Raw genomic sequence first — 21,335 nt, 5'->3', positions numbered from 1 at the left:
TTTTTCCCCTCTTCAAATGAGAACTGAAAAAGCTTTTTTGTCAAATTGTTGTGGATTGCTGGAAGGATTTAAATTCCATTCCTACAAAGAGGCTCTGGCAGGCTGCCTGTATGCTGATGAGCAGTTCTAAAATATTTGTGCTTTGGATTTGGCTCATTAAGCTGCTCTAAACGGGTATGCTTTTCCCAGCCCTTGAAGTTGAAAAATGGAGGGATGTATTTTGAATGTGGCATAGGGATGTTTTTCTACATCTCTCTTTTTCAGGTATTTCCTTTTGTTGTGTTGTTGTTGTTGTTGTTGTTTTTTTCCCCTCCAAAGATCTTGGCAGGCTGGGACTACAAGTTCTGCAATAATAAGAATGACTAATTTGAATAATGTGTGCAAACCAATAACCTTTTTCATTATTTGCAAGGCTATTCTGCACCAGCAACCAATGTGGCTTTAATGACTTGCCTGCTTATGGCACTGCCATATCAGTCAAGAGCATTTTGAATGTGTCCTCTCAGAGCTTCTCTAAGTGTTATGGAGAAACACGTGTACAGATACAGATACATGGATTTTTTTGCTTCCTTCCTGTTAGAAAACTTTTCCCCAGTCAGTGTGCATTGAATGTAAGCGTGCTCCAGAGGTGTTTTTCCCAGTGCTGGATTAGATGCTGTCAATAACTCCAATTGGTTGTGACATTTTAAGAAGGCTGGATCATTTTTTTTTTCTTTTTAATTAAAGTCAGCACAGCAAACAGTGGATGGGGTGAACTGGAGGTGCACAGAGCCACTCAATATGCAGGGAATGTTAGACAGCCCTGTTGGATAATTTCTGCAGCTGCAAAGTCGAGGTGGGGAGTGGTGCAGGAGGAGGGACAAACGGGGAAAGGTGGCAATGATTGGGGAAAAAGCAAATGCCTTCAGTGAGTGCAGTAGGAAGGCTTCTGCTGGCACGTGTTTGCTCAGGGCTGGCACCTCTCTGTCAGTGCTCTCAGCACTAAATGGTGTGCTGCAAACAAGCAATGCAACCATTAGGGCTTTTACCATCATCCTAATGGAAGCTGCTGATTAGGAAGCCTTTTTGGAAGGAGTGGGTGGAGAAAAAAGAGGCTGTCGGTGGCAGCTGGAATGTCTGACAGTAGGGCATGGGGGGTCTGCATGAGACACCCTTGGGTGAGATTTTAAAGCCCTGCAACTTTCCCACTTTTCCTGCTGAGGGTTGAGCAGTCTGTGCTGGAAGTGGGAGCAGATGTGATCTTTCAAGGCTGATAAACCATTTTTCATCGTGCATTTACTTGCAGATATGCTACTTAAAAGTTTCTATCTGTGCTAAAATTGAGACCTTAGAAAGATTTAGTATTTATTTAACTTCTGCATCCTGATTCTCAGCTGGGAGCGCCTTCTGACCAGCGAAGGAGAATTGAAGGTTTCAGTCTAGTTTCTGGAGTCCTTTGGTGCTTAAGTGAAAGTGCAGAACTGGGTGTTCAGTCGGTGCTTTTAGCCCTGTGCTGCGAAAAGCATATGGAAATAAACAAAACCAGTGCACTCAAAGCAATCTGTTTATTTCAGCTACTTTTCTGAACAGGTGTGGGTAGGTGAGGCACAGCAGTGAAGCAATTTGTCTTCATGTATCGTAAATACAAACGACTCAAGGTGCAAACAGGAAGGAATGGGCATGGAAGAACCGGAGGAAAATGTGGTTTCTTGCTGCTGCGTGCACCTCTCTATTTTGGTGTGAGATCAAATTCCCTGTAATATCACTGCTGGTAGTGAAGCACCTTTCTTCCTCCTGATTTTCTCTTCCAATTACCAGAGGTAAGAATGCTGGAAGACAGTAATTAATGCCATGCTCATGTCTAGAAGACTCCAGCTTGGCAATGAGCATTCACAGATAGGACCTTAAGGCAGTGCCCACTGTTTTCCTTAGAAATGGAAATGCCCATGGTACCCTGATGTTCTGCAAGAAGTTATGCTAGCAATACAGCAGTCTAGCAAAGTTATGGCATGTGGCTGCAGCTGTACTTAAAACTATGCCTTTGAGAAAGTTTTCTGGGTCAATATGCTGCTATTTATGCAATTCTAGCGTTTTGCTCTCAGAATGTATTATTGTATGAAATGGAACAGAAATGTAATTCAGGGTAATTGTATTGTGCAAAATATTAACATGGTGTGTTCTTGCCCACCCGAGTGGAGCAGGCACGGTGTGGGTGCCAGCAGAAAGGAGGCTTTGTTAGCAATACTGCACACTGCTAAGCATTGTGGTAGATATGTTCCTTAATTAGCACCTGGACAACAGGTATTTGATGACCCGTAGATCTAGTCAAAACATTTTTTTGGGCTAGTCAGTCTCTCCAAATCCCTTCTGGTCTATACAGTTCTGTCTTTTCTAAGGAAAAGCAGAGATTAATTTTGTTGCTATCGACTTGGAGACTCTTTAGGGATGTTCTTGGGGATCTATATGGGGCTGCAGAACTGGAACATTCTGCGCTTTGTTTCCAGTGCAGGCTAAGGGTTAAAGCCTTTTGTGGTCATAGCTTGGAGCACCTTGAAGCCCCATCGCCTCCATTCATAGGTGTCCCTGGAATGGACGTAAAGCCACCAGGAGGCTGCCTCCTGCAGTCCTTCCAAGCAGAGCTGGATGTGCACTTCTAAAAGGGAAGACATTAATGCATCAGAGAAACCCCTACCAAAAGCTCTGAGCCTGAAGCTGAGGTATAACTACTCTACAGCTGGCTTGATTAAATGGCCATTGAAGATGATGTAAACATCAGACTCCTCACTATAGATGGCGTTTTCTCTCTCCCGCTTGAACATCCTCACCCAGACCTCGTCTCCTTCCTGCAGGTCCAGCATCAGGCTCTGGCTCTGCATGATGCTCCGGTCGCTGGGCTGGGCGTAGAGGATGACCATCTCTTCCTCGTTCTTCATCAGGTGCAGGTAGGTCTCCTTGAAGTTCCAAGTATGGACGTTGAGGCTGAAGTAGTAGATTCCTGGCACGTAGCAGAAGAACTTTCCTGAGAACATGTTGAAATGCTTGTAGAGGTTCACAAATTCGGTGTCGAAAATGACGTGCTGGAAGTAGTCTGAGCTATGCAAGGGCTTTCTGCGACCCACTGAGAAGGCAGCATAGAGTTGCTTGCATGAATGGCCTTGGGGGCCAGGCTGGCCTTTCTGGCCCTTCCGTCCATTGAAACCACGTAGCCCTCTTTCTCCTTCTTTCCCAGCTGCTCCAGGGTACCCTTTTTCTCCCATTTCCCCCTTCTCACCTGCAAACATAAAAGAAAACAGAAGATGCCAGACACCATCAGCCTCTTTATTCTCAGAAGCATGCCAGGTGAAAGCTTGGTTTTACTGAGTTCACAGCGCTGATGCACAAAATATTGAAGTAGCGAAACTCCATTACCTGACCACATTACTTACACAGATCCAGCTGAATGCACAGCTTAGGGCAAGAAAGGTTTGGCTAAAGATTTGGCTTAAGTCTGATTTGGGCTGTGGAGAGGTTTTGTCTGGTCTGCATGTCTCTACGCATAGCACTCCCTGACATATCTCCTAAATTATGTGTTTAATTATTAAGGTCCGTCTTTGTAAGACAAAGCATATGAAATGGAAAAAGTGAGTGAGAATTTCTACTTGTTCATTATTTCTTATTCTGAGGAACAATTTTTTAGATAACGTTTGCATCTGTTTTTTAGTGTGATATAACTTGAGCTCTCACTGATTCCATTTTCTGATGGATTGGAACTTATTGACACTTCTTATTTGTGCGCACACAGCCTGTGCCATGACACCCCTTATACAAATAAACCAGATGAGTTTTGTGGTGTAGGAAAGAGCACAACCTGCCAGATGAAGATGTGCAAGCAAGATGGAGGAAGGATGTAATGGCCGTGGTCACCTCTACCCACCTTTGAGGATGGTGATGTCTATGGTTGGCTGCACTTTGGGTACTGAGGAAGCAGGATCACTGCTCATCCTTGTGTATCGTGAGGAGATGATGGAGACGGGCTGCTCTGAGGGCCCGCAGCATCGCACACACGACAGGCGCCGTGGCTCCCGCCTCGGCAGGTCCTGCACGGCCATGGAGCTGGGGATGGACACCAGGAGCAGGAAGAACACGGCGCTCATCTTCATCCGAGCCAGCTGGAGCAGGCAAAGAACAAACGATTAACATGGTGATTCGGATCAGAGCAGCTGATGGGCCATCTGCTAATGTTGCCGCAAGGTGCTTTTCTGATTAATTATTAGCTTATCTTGTAGTGGCACTAGGAGACTCCAGGTAGGAAGGGTTCCCCACAGCGTACTGTTTACAAGCAACGGAAAAGGCAATCCTCATCATGCATTACTTACGGTTGAAATATCTTTCAAGAGACTACACATAAAAGCAGGAAAGAAAAAATGCGTTTTGAGATTAGAAGTGAAGGCCATGGTCCTTAAAGGTGTAGCAAACACTGCTCAAGGTGCTGTTGCTGTCTGGCTGAGGTTGGAACTGCTCTTGCAAAAGGTGCTGGGTAAAAACTAGTTCTCAATAACTGTTTCATGTTTTGCCGTCTTGAAAACATGAAAAATCAGATGCAGAAAATGAAACTTCATAGAAATTTATATCTGACCAAATTTTTTTTTGAGAAAAGTGCTGGTGGAAAAATGAACTTAAAAAGTAAAAGCATTTCTATTTTCAGATGGTTTCTTAACCTTTTGCTGGTAATCTTTCTGACATGACCTAGCCAAGTGGTTTGTGGCTTTGACTATGTCCATTTGCTCTTCTTACCATAATTCCTCTGTGCATTTCCTATTTTTATTTTCCAGTGTGCAGAACAAGGAGCCAAATAGCTGGAGCAGACACAGACAAAACTGGGGCTTGTTCTGCACAAACAGTAGGTTGAGAACATCTACTGCATTTTCAGCTGATATTGGTAAGATATAAATTCCCTGAATACTGGATGAAATGAACAGGCAGAAAAAGTTGCTGGTGGTGACTGGTGAGTTTGCTTTGAGCTCCCCTCTACCCTCCATCTAGGCAGGGAATGGAGCTGGTGGCAGGCAAGTGCCTCCTCATACCATAATTAGTGTCATTCTGCTCATTGCGGTGGTGTTTCATACTAGACAGGTTCTGGAATGATGCCTTTTTGGACCTTTTCCAAATTCCAATTAGTGAGATGGACTCTTGCTGACCTCAGGCTGAGAACAGTTAGAAGAGCTCCTCTTCTACCAGCTCTAATTCCTGGAATAGGTGGGGATGGTAGTGCCTAGAAATCCTTGCTTTCAGAAATGGAACAATGAGCATTTTGCAGAGGGAGAGAAGGTATTTATCTATGAGTTACACAAAGGCTTCACTGGGTACACCATGGACTTAGTCAAGAAAATATGGGAAAAGAAAAATGGTTAGTTTGGAGCAAGGTACTTAGATTGTACAGTCATTGTTGGGAGATGTTTTCTTCCAGTTCTTACCTGCCCCAAAAGAGCTGTCATTCACACCTTTTATTACTTGGTGTAATCCAGCTCCCTGGAAACTAGATGAATACTTATTAGCAGCGATATAATAACTTTGCTCCTGACAGCAGTGAAAGTTCTTTCATCAAACCTGTCATAACTTGAAATGATCTTTCTAGTTGTAATTGTATCTTATTCTAGGTACAAGTCTGAGGGATTAATGTTCCTCTATATCAGTGTTCAGGGCCTGAATTCTCATTTTCATTAAGTCCTTTTTAATTTTCATTCGGTCCTTAAGCCATCTTTGTGCTGTCGACTGGGACCAGAAATGCAATGTGAGCCTGAATGGACAGCATATCATAAATAAGCAGCCTGTATGTGGCCAGAACAAAAAGCTTGCACTACAGATAGCGTTTGGGGTCCAAGTAATGTTTCTGGGGTCTCCTTTGCAGTGATTGAAGCTTGTGCATATATATGTGTGAATACGTGGTCTTTCTTAGACCATTACATATATACATATATTACATATGTGTGTAATGGTCTAAGGAAGACCACATATTCACTCAGAGACCCAGACAACTGGGGCCAACATATCCTCCATGAGACTAAAAGCTATTTAGTCCTTGGGACTGTAGATAGTCAATACCCTGGGGATAAATTCTAAGGCATTTGATTACATTAGCTGAACATTAAAACTGGAGGACATAATTGCTTATAATACCTTCATGAAGGAGAAAGAGCATTCATTAAGAGGGGCATTCATAATGGGTGGCAGGCAAAGGTTTCATAAACATGAAGAAATTACTTCTACGTTTTTATAGGCCATTATTCTCTTTAAGATGAATGATGTTCCTATTTTTAGAGGTGGCTTAAGGAAAAGAAGTCAGGGTGAAAAATCAGTGTTCGGGTTATGCACCTTTTACATTACTATAATCCAAGCACCCATTGAGGAAATTGTGGCCGTTTGCATGATTCATGAAGAACAATTACTCAAGTTATTGGCGAGAAATTGCATTTGGAAAATGAAGCCAACCAGGCACAAATCCAGTCAATTCAGGGCATCCTGAACTGACACCCAGAGCCTCACACACATTTTCCTTCATGATTTTATATTCCCAAGCAGCTCAATCTTCTGGAAATGGTGTCAGATGTGCATTTGGGGCCAACCTAATTTTTTCTGTGTGCACGTATGTGTCACTGTCCTCCCTACTGAATACAGAAACACGTACTTGGTTGCAAAGTATTTGATTAGTTGAAGCTTCAGTGATATATGCAAATAAACAGTTTCAGTTTTACAGTTTGCTTGTAACTGTCAGGGACGGAGAGGAGAAGTAAAACAGGAATGAAATGGAGGGAGGGGAGTCTGAGAAGACTGAAAGAGGAATCCAGCGGTATGGGGATCAGGTTGAAAGGCATCCAACTTTAAACCAGAGGAATGAAGTGTCCAACAGGAGAGGAAATAAACTAATAAGGATTTCCATACAACAAGACCATGTCAATCTGAAGAAAAGAAATGATTTGGGCAAAATTTTGGAGGAGAAGCAAACACAAGTGATAGTAGGGAAGTCAAACTGATACATTAAAAAAAATATATATATATATATATATAAAGGGAAGATAGAGCTCAGCACTTGAGATCTGTGAGGCAAAGTGAGCTGGTTTTTTTAACTACTGTATTTTTTCCCGCTAAAGATAATTATTTTGATTTCATTCTGTCAAATGTGGTGATGGTGGATTTGATGTTTATCCCTTTCAGGGGAAGACTTGCAGTGAGCAAGGAGCTCAGCACTGCTCTGCTCCAGGGAAAACTCTTCTGCTGGCTTTAGAAACTTTGGGGTCTGTAAATGTTTCACCTGGACAGAAGAGGAAGTTCTCAGCTTTTCCTTTCCCAAAACCATTTCTCCAGTTCAGCTTCTTTGGCTCTTCTTTGAGCTTGAGTTCATATTGTAACAGTTGATGGATAAATGAGGTTGAAAAATTTCCGCTGCAAATCTTGTGGCGACATTCAGAAAAATGAGGATTGTTTGGATGTTTCTGGCGCTTCCTGCAGAATGCTTGGGGAGTAGGAAGCTCATTGGGAGGCCAGGCATTCAGCTGGTTCAGGTGTAACACATAATGCTAAGATAAATGAGCTCAGTCTCCCCGAAATGCTTCCAAACCTCCCCGTGCCATAGCCATGGAACACCACACAACCAGCAGCTCCAGGACAGAACCAACCAAGATGCGAGGAAAGAAGAAATTCTCTCTATATTAAACGGGCATAGCAGTATTTAGCAATATTTTGGCAAATAATGAAGATTTATGTGAATCGTGAAATGAGACATTGAAATCTGAGAAAAGCAGTTAATTTCAGGGCATTTCCGTGCTGACAGTGGCTGATGGTTGGTTGTGTTCATCATAACGTTAGAATATATACCGCTGTCGGACGGCTGTTTGAATGTAATAGAGGGTTTCTTTGGCTGGAACTATACTTTGTTGGTTTGGTTTTCTTTTTTTTTTGGGTCCCCTCTCTGAATTTGAGTAGATGGACCAGTTTACAACACAAAATATAAACCAATGGGCATTTTTATCTGTGTCTCAAAACTACTGGTTTTCCTGCAACACCTGTCATTCCTGATGTCTCCCTGATGAAAAAAGCAAATTTCTTCCATGCAGAACTCTAGGGATGCCACAAACATTTGTGAGGGAAGGACAAAAACCATTGTTTCTATTCTGGGAGTTAAATGAGGTGATGCTTTCTACCTGTATGCAACTTCTTTATTTAAATATGTTTGCTTGGCACTGAGAGCACCTTGATTGATTTCTCAGTTCATGATTGAGTTTAATCTTGCAGCTCAAAGTAGTAGCTTATGTATGAGATGCATCTGCTCATGCAAAGCTTTTTAATGACACTGTATTCCTGAAGAATTTTAACACTTCCATATAAAGCACCACATCTGGGCAACAGCAAGGACAAAAAAAATCCCCTAATAACTGCAAAAATATCTTACTTTCTCTGTACATGGAGAAAAACAAAAGGAAACAAAGCAAATGTGTCTGGGGGCTGAACCAAAAGAGACTCCCCTGTATTAGCAATGTGGGGTCAGCACAGTCTAAACCATGATGGGTTTCCTTGAGCTCTGCAAGCAGCTCCTATGGGATTTGCTGGGCTTCTCCTATCACTAGTGGTACAGATCAGCATTAACCCACTGTAGGGCCCTGCTTTCACTGGCAGGAGTGTGGGTATGTTATACCCTTACCTTGCAGGGGTTCTCGAAGATTAAATACCAGCCATCGCTGTGCTGAGCTCATGCACTGCAGCAGGAAGAGTTCATGAGGCAGAAATCATTCTTGGAACTTGGAGCTGCACTTTAAATTTTTGCTAACATTTTACTTCCTGTTATTGCTATGGCTTCACTTGGAAAAGCAATCTATGACTGTCTTTGCTCTGAATTCACTGTACACGGGACAACACCAGCCACTGCCCATTTTAATTAGTGATAAATACGAGCCAAAAAACTCATGAGGGTGATTAAGATTAAAACCCTACTTGTGCCGTAGGGATGGAAAACACATGGATGTGTCAGCTTCGGACCTTGGCACTATTCCAGAGACAGAAATCATTCAGCTTCTGCTTTTTTACCTTTTGTCTGCTTGCACACTCTGAGCTCCTTGTTGCTCCAGTCTTCCTAGCATTGCTAGCAGCAGGAAACAAAGCAGTGCTGAGGCCACTCCTGTCTGGATGCTGGACTTCTTCTTGGAAACTATTTGTTTGAGATTCATTTTTTTTCTTTTTCCCCAGGAGGATCTAAAATTTCTTCATGAGTCCAAAACTATGGAGGAGAGTCAGTGCTGAGCGTGGGGCAATTCTGCTCCAACTCGATGCTGCAGAGATGCCCCTCTCAAACTGGACATCAGCAGCCTGTGTGCAGTCATGGAGCGACTTCAAGTCTTGCAGATGAGAATATTTGGATCCTGAAGAGAAGCATGGTTTAAAAGTTTCCACTGGTTTGCAGATGACCTTGTTATAACACCCTCTTGTTCTCAGTGTTTATACATTGCACTGGGGTGAAGAAGGGTTGCAATGCTAGGGACAGCTCGAGCCCTGTGAGCTGGCTGGGAATGGAGGCACAGCCAGGATCTGGCCACTGAGAGGGCCAGGAATGTTACCGTATCCGCAGTTTGCAATAGCTGCTGGGTTGTTTGGTCAGTTTGTAGATTTTTCTGGGTAATCCTATTTTTGGATGCATTTTGGTGTATGGATGAAGTCCCTGATATCCCTGCCCAGGAGGAACTGTTCTTGCTGTGATGCCCATGGGAAACCATCACTCCCAATGATGTGCAGCAGCATCCTGCAAGACGACCATGATGCCACATGGACATCCCACCCATGTGCATAGGAAGAGGTGAGGATCCCAAGCAAAGCCCCTCTCCTGTTGCTGCACACGCCCAGGCCTAGGGAATTCCATGGATTTAATGTGGGTGCCCTGCAAAGCGCACTATGGGAAGAAGGTGTGCCTGTGTGGAAATGGATGGGTACACATGGGCACCCGCATCTTCACTACAGACAGCTATCACACATCACAAAGAGGCAGCAAAAGGATTTTTTCTGGCTCCTAAACAAACACCCATCCCAATGCAAGCCTAGACAGTGATTCAACCCCATGCTCTGCCACACCAGCCCACTTGCAGTGAAATCATTCGCAGGGCAGCTTCTCCCATGGAGCAAAGAGTACTGGTGAGGTGAATGGCACCAAGAATCCTTCACCTATCATAGCTGAAAGGCACATTCTTGGGCATGGTTCTGCTCCATCCTGCCCCGGCTGCAGCCCCATCCTGAGCACAAGCAGACCGGGCAGTGGTGCTGCAGCTGAGGGTGGGTGTGGAAGCAAGCAGCATTAGCAGAAACAAACTGCAGCTGGTGCAGCAGTAACCTGACCTTGTGCTTCTTTCTCCCGCTGTGGTGAAGCAAAAGAGAGGAAGCAGTGTGGGCAGAGACCACCTCTTGCTATGACTCACCCCACGCAACCTGCTTCTGCAGGGTGGGAATGCTTTGTTCCCCATAGCAATAGTATTTTTCTCCCAACTTATTCAGACCCGTTTAACTTACCTTGTGACTCAAAACCCTGTCTCTTACTTTCCTTGCTGTTGCTTAGCAGAATGCATAATATGAAAGCTGCTGTTCATTCAGGTTCTTCAGTCCTCAGCAGCTGCTGCAGCTTCCTAGCTGGAGTCCAAATGAAACACTGAAAGTTCGTCCTGCTCCTTATGAAATCCAGCAGCGAGGTTGTTTGCAAAAGCTATTTTTTTCTTGGTTCTTTGCTTGCATCAACTTGTGCTGAGTTTCTGTGCTTTTGTCCTACTATGGTTTCCCTACAATGCTCAGCCAGTCTGTCTGCTTGCACAGTGCCTCACACAATGATGGAAATGAAAACCAAAAAAGTTTGTGAATAAGGGAAAAAAAAAAAACAAACCACAGACCCAAAACCACATTCAATGTTCCAGCCAAAGGAGAAAGTGCTGGGATCACATGGAAATAATTTTTCTTTGGGAGATTTCAGCATCATTTTGGGCAGTAGAAAGGAGAAAGAAAAATACACAGTGAAAGCTCAGGTTTTTATGCAGCTCTTTTCCAGAGAAGTAGATTTAGGGACCATCTCAAGAAGGTGGTATGTGGCAGCAGCACCTTCCCCGTGCAAAATTATGCTGGTCTCCTTCCATTCCTTAAAGGTCTGGGGGATAAAGCCAGATGCCAAAACACCCATGCTGGAATGCAACGAGTGCCAGCATCCTAGGAATGAGAAAGGAAGGAAAGCTAGCGCACATTTGTGGCCTTATTTAAAGCCAGAAAAAAATGTGAGTGCAAAAAATAATGCAAGCTCCACCATCATTCCTGCACTAAAGCTCCAGAAGTAGCACCTTTGATCACTCTGTGAACATCAGGAGAGAAAAGGTGTGTTTTGTCCTCTCTCAGTGCCCTTCCCGGCTTCAGGTCACAGCTCAGTGCTTTAAATATCCCCCCCCTGCAGTCCTGGCCAGACAGCAACACTTGGACCCCTCACCGTGGGGGCTTTACCCTATACACTGACCAGCTTATGCTCCTTTTTGGCACACTGCCTGTCCGCAGTAGCTCAGAGCTGTGGTCAGAGGCAGGGAAACAGACATCATGCTGGAAAAGGGATTTTGGACATCCTTGCAAATTTTTTTATTTTTATTTTTTAAAGGCAGTGATAACATTTAAAGATGTAGGGTGGATCTGGGTGATGTAATGGAGAACACAAATTGTTTGCAGATGACTTATGTCGGGAATGTTTTCATAGCGGCGGTGGGAGATAAAACTAACAGGTGATTAAAACAGACTGCAACACGAGTTTGCTTTTAATTCACAGATCTGCAACCAGAGTGACAACGAGGAGGACCAAAGGTTGTTGGGGAGAGAGGGCTGACGCTGTACCATGGGGAAGAGTTACACACTAGTGCCGTGCTCAGAGGCTTCATCAGCGAAATAACTGAGGTTTGCTGCTGTCCCAGTGTGAACTCAAGCAGTGTCCAGCTCTCCATGAGTCACCTCCAGTGCCGAGCTCCTCCAGCCCTCCTGGAGCACCTCCTGCTCTTGTCCTTCTCTGTCCCCATTCCCATCTCCATCCCATCCCTGTCCTCAGCCCCATCCCCATCTCCATTCCTGTCCTCAGCCCCATCCCTCTCCCCCGTTGTCATCATCTCCATCTCCATCACCATCCCTCCCTGCAGGAGCAGGCTGTGCCCAGCACAATCCAATGGGGAATGCTCACACAGAGGGGAGCATGCGGCCGCAGACTTTCAAAAGCAGCCAAGGAAAGAAAACTCTTACTCACTCATTTTTTAGGAGGGACCTTAAAGAACCTCTAAGAAAAGAAATAACTTTGCCTCATGTATGCCAACCAAAAGCTTGCTTTTTTATTTTTATTTTATTCTTATTTTTTTCTTGTGTTGAATTGGTAACTATAGTACAGAGGTTGATTTTGCCTATTTTTCTCATAGTAACAGAGTCTGAAATTAACCCTGGAAGGAGCTTGGTTCTCCACTTGGCTGTGTTGGCTCTTCTCAATGCAACCCCTGTAGCCCCCCTCACTTCTGGGAGCTGTTGCTGAGTTCTCCCTTCGTGCTTGGTCCCACAAAATCATCTGGGCTCCAGAAACAAATAGTCTACATTTACATACTGTGTCATTGTAGAGGTACTGCATGGCTTATTTGCATGCATACGAAAATAACTCCTAGATGTCACCCAGCAGAAAGAGTGTTTGGGGCTCTGAAAACGACCGTAGCTGGGCAAAAACTGTACAAAAAAACTGTACAAAACCAGTTTATATGAGATATTTTAATTTTCACTCTGAAACTTAGGACAGACATAAACTGTTATGGTAACGGCGTCTGGCATCAGAACCAGTCTCTCCAGATTAAACAGGTTCTCTGCCTCGTAAAACGACAGCCTCTTTCTAAATAGTAATCGTATTCAAGGAAGGAGGATATTTCTGTTTACACACATGATTTATAAAGCTTGGCTTTTGTCCGTGCAGGGAGCAAGGAAAAAAGAACTAACCAGTTTTGCAGCAAATTACTAAGGAAGTCAGTGTGAAGGTCAAGGCTCATCGATTCATCTGCCCGCACCTTGCTAGAGAGCATGGCAATAAGAGATTAAACCATACTCAGCTAGGAAATGCACATACCCATGGAGAATGTAAGGGTCACAAAGGATTGGCTGGCAAAGCCATGCTTTCCTTTGCAGCACTGGCATGCCAAAATGGGTCTGGCCTATAGGAAATTAATTTTTCTTTCTAATTACTTTGTTTGTGGTTAGGGACATGCACTGAGAACCTTTGTTCCAAGTACCACCTGAATGCTGGAGATGCCTGAGGAGGTGTGCTAGAAGTGCTGCAAGTGGAGGCACATTTTTTTCAATTTTTCTATATAATGGCTCAAGTTCTTGACTTGTCTCCAGCTCCCTAAATAAGAAGGCATGTTTCATATGGATTTTTCCATAGCACTGAACTTGGTGAGAGGGACATCTGTTTGCTTTCTCTCCTCCCTCCCAAGGCTGGGGCTCTGTGCCATGACAACGTCTGCATCACGTGGCAGACACACACAACTGATTCCTATGGAAACATTAAATATTAAACTCAGATTCCTCCCAGCATTCTGCCTGGGGGGTGATGCTGGAACACAGCAGCCCTCTGGCACTCCTGAAATGTGTTCAGCACTGCATGGGGGGAGCAGCAGGCTGTGTGCAGGGCTGGGATTAATGCCTCCACTGTGCTAAACTCCAACAGCAAGTGGAAAAAGTGAAGAGCAGCTCTGTGTGCACTGCCATGTCAGCCAGAGAAGAGTTCTCAGAGCTTCTAATATAGTAATTCCCAACCGACAATGGGATTTAATAGAATAAAGTACATATGTATGTGTGCATGACTGCGTGGTGCTTTTAAGCGGCCAATTGCACAAAGCCAAAAATAATTATGAGTAAATTGGAACTTAAATATCAGCGTGTGAATGATAATTGGGGACTGCTTAAGAACAAGTTGCTGAATAGTCTGAAAGCAGTGATTTCAAAACAGAGGGAGAAAATATTTACAGCCAGAGCCTGCTTCTGAGAGGAACTGAAAGCTTTGTGCATGAGAAGAAATTACAATTAGAAAAGGTGTCGAGGGGACATGGGAGGCTTTCCCTGCTCACACAGAGCAGTGTTTGCCAATGGGAAGCTGGAGGCATGCTGGTTAATTAGCCTTACACAAGGCTGCCCAAGCACCAGCACTGCTGATGGTCTCTAATGACAAGCTAATGGAGGGCAGCAAGACCGGCCAACAGGGGAAGAACCCACAGACACCGTTGCTGGCCTTGGTCTGAGTTTACTCAGTTCTGGTACACAGTCTTCAGCCAAACACCATTCACAGCCTTTTAATTAAAAAATGAAAGTGATGCTAACCGAGGCTGATACGGGAAGGCTGGAGGCAGGCCTGCAATGCACTGTCCAAGCTCAGTGCTAACGAGGTGCGGCCTAACGAAGCCTGATCACCGTGAACCGGGTCTTGCTGGGAAGCTGCTGCATATCCAAGCAACACTTAAAATTCACTACAGCCGCTCCAAGCTGTGACATTGATCATTAAAGCTCATCTGCAAGCTGTCAGACTTGTAGGTGCTTCAGGCTCTGTTCTGAAGTCTGACTGAGGAAATCCTGAAAGATTTGAATCTCAATTTTGAGTTAAGCCTTTGTTAAATAGAAATGGAACTTTGCAGTGGTCATAAATAACATATCCATCTTTCCTTGCATCTGTCTTCCTGTTGCATAAAGAGCAGCTTTGTTTGGCTGAATGACCTCTCAGACAGGACTTAGGGCAAAAATTCATTTTAAATAATAGGTTTGGTATGATTAGCATTAGCTGATCTTCTGGGATTTAGGTATGTGTTGGGAATGCTGCTCAACCCTTGGGGCCCTCCCGCTGGGGACAGCAGCACAACTTTTGGAACAGCTCTCACTGCTTCTGCCCGATGGTGGGAAGTGTTTGTTCAGATTTGTGCACACACCATGGAAGTTCTACACCGTGTAACAAGAAAAGTGGCACACACTGTTTTGTGAAATTTCTCCTCAAGCTCATTTTTTACAGTAAAATTAAGCAGTGAGCCCTGATCCTACTAATAAGGCTCTCCACCTCCCACCCTGCTTGGACTCTTGGCATTAAACTCAGTCTGCTTTCTGGAAGGCAGGGGGTTTACCACTGTGTGCAGAATACCACCCCTGGCAGCACCACAAGCTGTTCCATCCCACTTTCAGAGGCAGTTATGGAAACTGGGTGTGGAAATGAAGTGTGCAGGTAGAGATGTGTTATTTAATGACCCAGACTGATGACAGATCCAAACACAAATACTCAGGACCAGGGGAGACTCCCTGATGTAGCACCAGTGTTCAGTATTTAGATAGGTTTGTTACACTGACTGCATTTGTACAGAAACCAAAATGAGCAGAGAAGAAAAATATTTCTCTTCGTTGTTTTGTTTCCAGAACAAAAGAGAGTTTTGATTTTTCACTTTAATTTCCCTTCCAGTTTTTAGATTACTTGTAATTATATGGTGCCAAGCAAATAAATGGTGCTCTACCTTTTTGTAAACGACTTGGAAGTTTGCTTTAATCCCTTGGTAGGGTTCACCTGGTATGTCATTCATCACGCCACCGCTCTGCGTTCCAGCAACTGGGCTCATTTAATTTGCTAGGCTGAATGAAATAGCTTTACCATGCCTACTTATATGGAAGTAATGATGGGTAGAGCCCCATAGCACATAATAATTGCTATTTTCCACAGAGCCCGCGTGCATGTCCTCAGAATAATCTTTAAAAAGTTAAAACTCCAAAGTCTGAGATAAGCTGTGGACAACAGAGTGGAAATGATGGAACAGTGTTTTCTTCCTGGGTTTGTTTTGGAATAACCACTTTTTACCTTTAAAATGGTGTTTGCTGGTTGGCTTGCTGGGCTGTGCTACACCGCTCTGCCTCTCCCACACAGGATGAGAGCATCCACTGGTCCTCAAAATGTCTGTGCTCAATTTGTGTAGAATTTGGTGAATTTTGAATTTCTGAGGGCAGGCGCAGAAGCAGCGAGGAGAAGCTGGCTGAGATATCCATGAACTAAAATGGTCCCCTCTATTCCTCTGAGAATTATTTTTCATTTCTTGAGTTGAGGTATGTTGTTATTAATATTTAAAGGACACCCAGTCTGTGAGTTTTGTAAGAACTGTGATTTAAAAGTGGGAACAAAAAATGTATGTCTGGGTGAAGAAATCAGAAATTAGGTCATTAGATAGTTAAATTAAAAAATTTAAAATGTGCCTTATAAGCAGCTTTCATCCTAAACTTTTGCTCATTTCCACTTCTGAGTTGCTGTAAACACCAAGAAGAAAGTCCTTTGAGTACGTTGACACTGAAGGAAACAGCAAAAGAAAAGCCTGCAGACAGTCAGGGCAGGAGTGCATGCAGGAAAAGCCTGAGCAAGGCATGATGTCCCCAAGTGCGCTTGTTTCACTGCAGTAATGTTTGCACGCTCCTGGCTCACAGTGAGTGCAGAGCAAAGCATGCAGACCTGAATTCTTCTCCCTGACATTTGGGTTCATTCTGTCAGCCCTTCCTACCAGCCAAGGCAGGAGCACTTCCAGTGATAGCTCAATACACCTCCACAGCCACATTGTTTGTTAAGCCATGAATGCATCAGACAGCAAGGTACATGCTTTTGGTGGCAGGGAGTGGTGAGCTTGGTTGGTCTGGGACTGCTGTTTATCGTGCAGATTTGTGTCTCATATTCAGGCAGATGCAGTGGAGAAGTTCTGGAGGAATGGGCTCAGGTGGGCAGCTCCAGAGACAGCTACGCAGATGTGCTTTGCTTGCTGGCTGGCAGACCAAAGAGCTCAGCATAGCACCTTGTATACCACCACAGCCAGCAGTGGCCAAAACATAACAGAAATGCTAAGTCATGGCTTGATTGAGCACCTGGTGGGAAGGCAGGGCCAACCCAGGGGAGCTCAGGTGTATGCAGTGTACCTGATTGATTGGAAGGGAGAGAGCAAGGATCAGCCCTTTCCCAGACCTTATTTAAGGGTTGACAGGGGAGGTGAACGCATTTTGCTGGAGATCCCTGCATACCTGAGGCCTTCTGAAGGTAAGCAGCTTCTTCCCTTTATTTCTGTGCCTGTGGTGGTTGCATTTGAGCAAATTCTTACTTGCTGCAGCCTAGGACCTTGCTACTCTCATGTCATTGCTGTGCTTTCCATTGCATTACACCAAAAGCGTCCTTTTTCTTTCTATTTCTAAGGAAAAAGAGGAAGAAGGGCAGAATCTAGCAGCAATCTGCAGGAAAGCTTGACATTGACACATATCAGAAGTATTTTTAGCATCCGAGTGCACTTTTTCTTGACCACATCATGACACCCGAGACTACTCCTACAGCATCAGTCTGAGGGTAATCATTTTACAATGGCAGAGCGAAGGCAGAGAGGTTAAATGATTTCTTCCCGTCTGTGCAGCATGGCAGTAGCAGTCCTGGGAATAAATCTTAGGATCTGCCCACACCTCCCTCTGCTGCGCTGGGGGCTGTCATCACCAGGTCAAGGACTTGCTGCCACTTCTGACCCTCCTTAGGAGGACAAATCTGCAGTCAAACCTTTGCAATAAAGGCAGGCAATGCATCCTCTCAGTAACTGTGGTATTCCTGGTGCCCTTCCCAGTGTGCCCCACACAGATCCCATCCATCATCAAGTGCCATCTCAGCACTATGCTTCCAAAAGTGGCTGTAGTCTGAGGCTTGGAACAGCTTCCATGCACAGTAGCAGCAATTTCAGTGCTGTCCAAGGTATGAGGGGACAGAGAACATCAAGGACACTTCAAAGTGAAGGTGACAGATGTATGTTCACCACCTGAATCTCTTTTTCCTTGTTCAGAAGAATCTGCACTACTTTATTCCAAGAAAAACCTCACTCAAGCAGCACTTTAAGTCTCCACAGTATAAATGGAGGTCAAATCTGACTGAACTGGGTCCACTGGTGCCAGATCTGTTGGGCTAATAGATCTGTTGGGTGTAGTCTAGGAATTGTTTCTCTGAATAGGCAGGGGCTCAGTGTTTTCTGTTGTCAGGGTGAAAATCTGCCTCATATCCACCTCTGCACTCACCTCCATCCAGCAGCACAAAAAGCCACCTGAGATGTTTGTCCCCACGTGGCAGGCAGTGAACTGCTGCAGAGAGGAGTAAGCAGCTTGTAGAATCAGTTGAATTTTTGGCAAAGAAATGCCCGGATTTTGGGCTCTTTCATTTCCAAAGGCTACTGAGAGAGGCTACTAATAGCTGGGGGACTGAGGATAAGCAAAGCAAAGAGTTTAAATCAGGTGTCTTAATACTGACAAGCTGGCCTTCGATGGGCAGTCAGTCCCACAAAATGTTTATGGGAGTGGCAAGGTTAGTATGGGGTCAGTGCAACAATTGTAGGGGTTGATTTCCTTTTCTCCTTGGCAGTAACATAAGAGCAAAGCTGCTGACAGCAGTCACCAGTGTTATTGCAGTCTGAAGGCCTCCCATGGACTGCCTGGGCATTTTAAAATCCTATTGCTGCAGAGCCATCACAAATTAAAAGAGCAATTATGGCAAAATGCGTTTGTGCTGAACCTACATCATCCATTGTTAAATAAAAATCACGTCTCTCTGTCTTGATTTCGCTTTTAGCTGCAGACCAAATGCACAGGGCAAAGGCAAAGCTGGCCATCGTGCCAGAAAGCAAAGCCTACAACTCTTCTTGCTGACACCTATAATTAGGCTGGGTTCTTGTCTCAGGATGATGAGTGCTGATGGGAAAGAGGAGCAAAGAGGAGAAAGTTCCTGCCAGGAGTATCGTGTGGAGCTGAGCCAGAGCAGACCCAGGCCGTGAGCAGCAATTGCCAACAGATGTTTGCCTGGTCTTAAATTACCTTGTCTGCATGCCTGGAAAAGATAGTGTCTTATAAATAACTGCGCTTTGATGCTCTGTGGCCTTGCATATTCAGGTCCCCCTGTTAGGCATGTATGTGTTAGTCAGAACTAGCTGGAAATGGACTGTGGGTGGAATTTCTTTTGCCGTGTCCAGCAGTGGGGTGTTGTCAGCTCTTCCGGGGAAGTTTTGGAGGATGATGGAAGAATGACTCATCCTTTCTGTTCTGCACGAGGAAGCCTGGGAAAGCACTGTGCTTCTGGAGAAAAAGGTAGGAAGGTTTTAGATGTTGATGCGTTTCAGCAAAAGCCCAAATTCTCTTGAAAAGCAGACATACTTACCATGAATATATGGGAGATGCAGGCTGTATAGCAGCACTCCCCCAGCCCCAAGGCCTGGAGAGCCAGCATGGCTTTCTCCTGCCCCAAGCTCTTCCCTCACCAGCCTGCAGGGCTCTGCTTCCCTCCCATGCATGCTGTAGCTCAGCTGAGCACTAATGGAGCTGTCTGCACCTGTAACCAACTCCTAATGAGCTGCTGCCCATTCCAGACCACAACATGTCCTGTCTGTGCCACTGCCCGTGAGCAGTGCTTTCTGCATCAGTGCATTCTGAACTGAGAAAAACATGTCATCTAACATTCTGGGGAGGGAGAAGGGAGAGAGGCAGTGCAACTTGCCCATGGACTAACTTGAATCATTCTGCATAGCAATTTAACATGATGGAAAGCTGCAATTAGCCCTAATTAGGGCAGCCTCATTGCCTCAACGAAGAGCAGATCTGCTGTCAATTCTGTTTTCTTTCCTTTCCATGACACAGGCATGCAATTCAGCAGCTTAATGCTCCCAGCATGACATCCTCCCCATGTACACTGAAGAATGGGCACTGAGGATTTATAGTAACATGCTGCAGAGCCCTGATGTAGGGGTGCGTTTATTCATTCAGAACAAGAAACCAGAACACAATTACTGTGGAAGCAGGCTGTGCCCAGGGTGATGTGGTCCCCTGGCAGGGCTGGGGTCAAAACTCCTTCACTTGGCTTAGGGGTAGGGAGCACTTGTCCAGGCCTTGCAATTTGAGCACTCTTCACTGCTATGTGTTCTGAGGAGTCTCTGTGACATTTCTGAGAACTGCTGAAAGGGAGAAAACCAAAAGTTACTATAAAGTGTATCATCTTTTAAATTTTTGCCTCAGTCAATGAACATCGCTGGGTTTCCTGGAAAGAGAATTAGGACCCCTTTCACGTTGTTTTTGTAGTCTGATCCCTTTGCAAATGGTTTTGCTTGTAGATGGAGCATGTAATTGGTACCTGCCTTAGGATGAATGAGGGTTTCTATCCTCTGGCTTGGAATAACAGCCTTGGGATAACAGCTTGGGTTGCCCTGCTCTGTACTCAGGTCAGTCGAGCAAAGTGAATCATCCTCATCTGCAATACACGGTATTCAACGAGCAGAGATGCTCTCTTCTTGTAATTAAACGTAATTTCTCGGTTGCCCTGGAGAATACAGAATCTCACCTCATTAGTGCAGTCAGCCTTTTGCCAACACCAGGAAGAAGTTGGTGTTTTTTTTTTTATATATCTCTGTTGCACAGGATGCTGAGTACAGACCAGTGCCATTTTAGGTCATGCTATTAAGTGAGGAAAATCTCTATTACAGCAGATGGATTCACACCAGTGGATACTTTGAATTTTTTTCCTGAAATCAGTCATCTTTAGGGATTTATACTGCTCTTGTTATGAGAATGTCAAAGCCTCTCCAAATCTCCTTGTATCTGCCCGCATGCTTAAGGACTTGGCTGTGAGCTGGATTCACTCATGCAGGAAATTCTCCCTCCATTTTCTTTTCATTCTGAAGCAAAAGAAATTGCACGCACAAATGTTGAGGCTCTAATGCAATGCTGCATGCAACTTTCTGGTTCCATAAAATATTGGTGCATGAAACCATTTCATCTCAAAACAATCATGATAATAATAAAAATATTCCTTCCAGGATGGAAGAGGAGAGGATATTTCAGTGCCTTCCTTTGCAGGTGATGCCAGGGGAAGGCATCCTGGTGCCCAAGGAGCTCGGTGGTAGCAGGGCTCTGGGATCCCTGGGGTAAGACAACAATATCCCACATGCACCACCTCGGAGTGAGAACATGAGCAGCAGAGAGGCCAGCTGAGATGCTGGGAACGAGTACATGTCATCGTGTTTAATGGCTTATTGATGGGCTTACAGCTTTTCCTTCCATCATTAACATGCGAAGTCTGGGTTTAGATTTTTATTAATTTGTTTGTTCCTAGCTGTTCAATAGATCTTTTCGGCAAACATGCTTTAATCTCCGGGTTATTCACAAACATGCTTGCTAAATGTATTGCTGTCCACTTAATGAATTCCAGTTGTTCATTAGCACACCTATCATGTGATATTACTTCTGCTTCCTGAATGGATACGGTAAAATAGATGCATTAAATAAAATGTAAATTAATA

At 44.5% G+C, this 21,335-nt stretch overlaps 1 protein-coding gene and 1 long non-coding RNA gene across 2 annotated transcripts; one reads left to right on the top strand and one right to left on the bottom strand.

Moving 5' to 3' along the window:
• Positions 1-1,265: 1,265 nt before the first annotated feature.
• C1QTNF8 (C1q and TNF related 8) lies at positions 1,266-10,855 on the bottom strand. Its single transcript, XM_003210635.4, has 3 exons — positions 10,504-10,855; positions 3,893-4,127; positions 1,266-3,250 (listed from the first exon to the last, which is right to left on the bottom strand). The coding sequence occupies exons 2-3, from the start codon at positions 4,116-4,118 to the stop codon at positions 2,703-2,705; spliced, it is 774 nt and encodes a 257-aa protein (XP_003210683.1). The 5' UTR covers positions 4,119-4,127; positions 10,504-10,855; the 3' UTR covers positions 1,266-2,702.
• Positions 2,836-12,051, top strand: LOC109370231. Its single transcript, XR_002120190.1, has 4 exons — positions 2,836-2,921; positions 4,791-4,858; positions 9,196-9,799; positions 11,783-12,051. It is a non-coding gene; the product is annotated as an uncharacterized LOC109370231 (long non-coding RNA).
• The last annotated feature ends 9,284 nt before the right edge of the window (positions 12,052-21,335 follow it).

Source organism: Meleagris gallopavo, chromosome 16 (assembly GCF_000146605.3).
Source record: "Meleagris gallopavo isolate NT-WF06-2002-E0010 breed Aviagen turkey brand Nicholas breeding stock chromosome 16, Turkey_5.1, whole genome shotgun sequence".
NCBI lineage: Eukaryota > Metazoa > Chordata > Aves > Galliformes > Phasianidae > Meleagris > Meleagris gallopavo.
This window is presented reverse-complemented; position numbering and strand designations above follow the sequence as displayed.

Coding starts and splice junctions, on each gene's coding strand:
- C1QTNF8 (XM_003210635.4), bottom strand. CDS start 4,118: ATGAAGATGAGCGCCGTGTTCTTCCTGCTCCTGGTGTCCATCCCCAGC. Junction 3,251..3,892: donor AGACATCACCATCCTCAAAG/GTGGGTAGAGGT, acceptor TTATGTTTGCAG/GTGAGAAGGGGGAAATGGGA.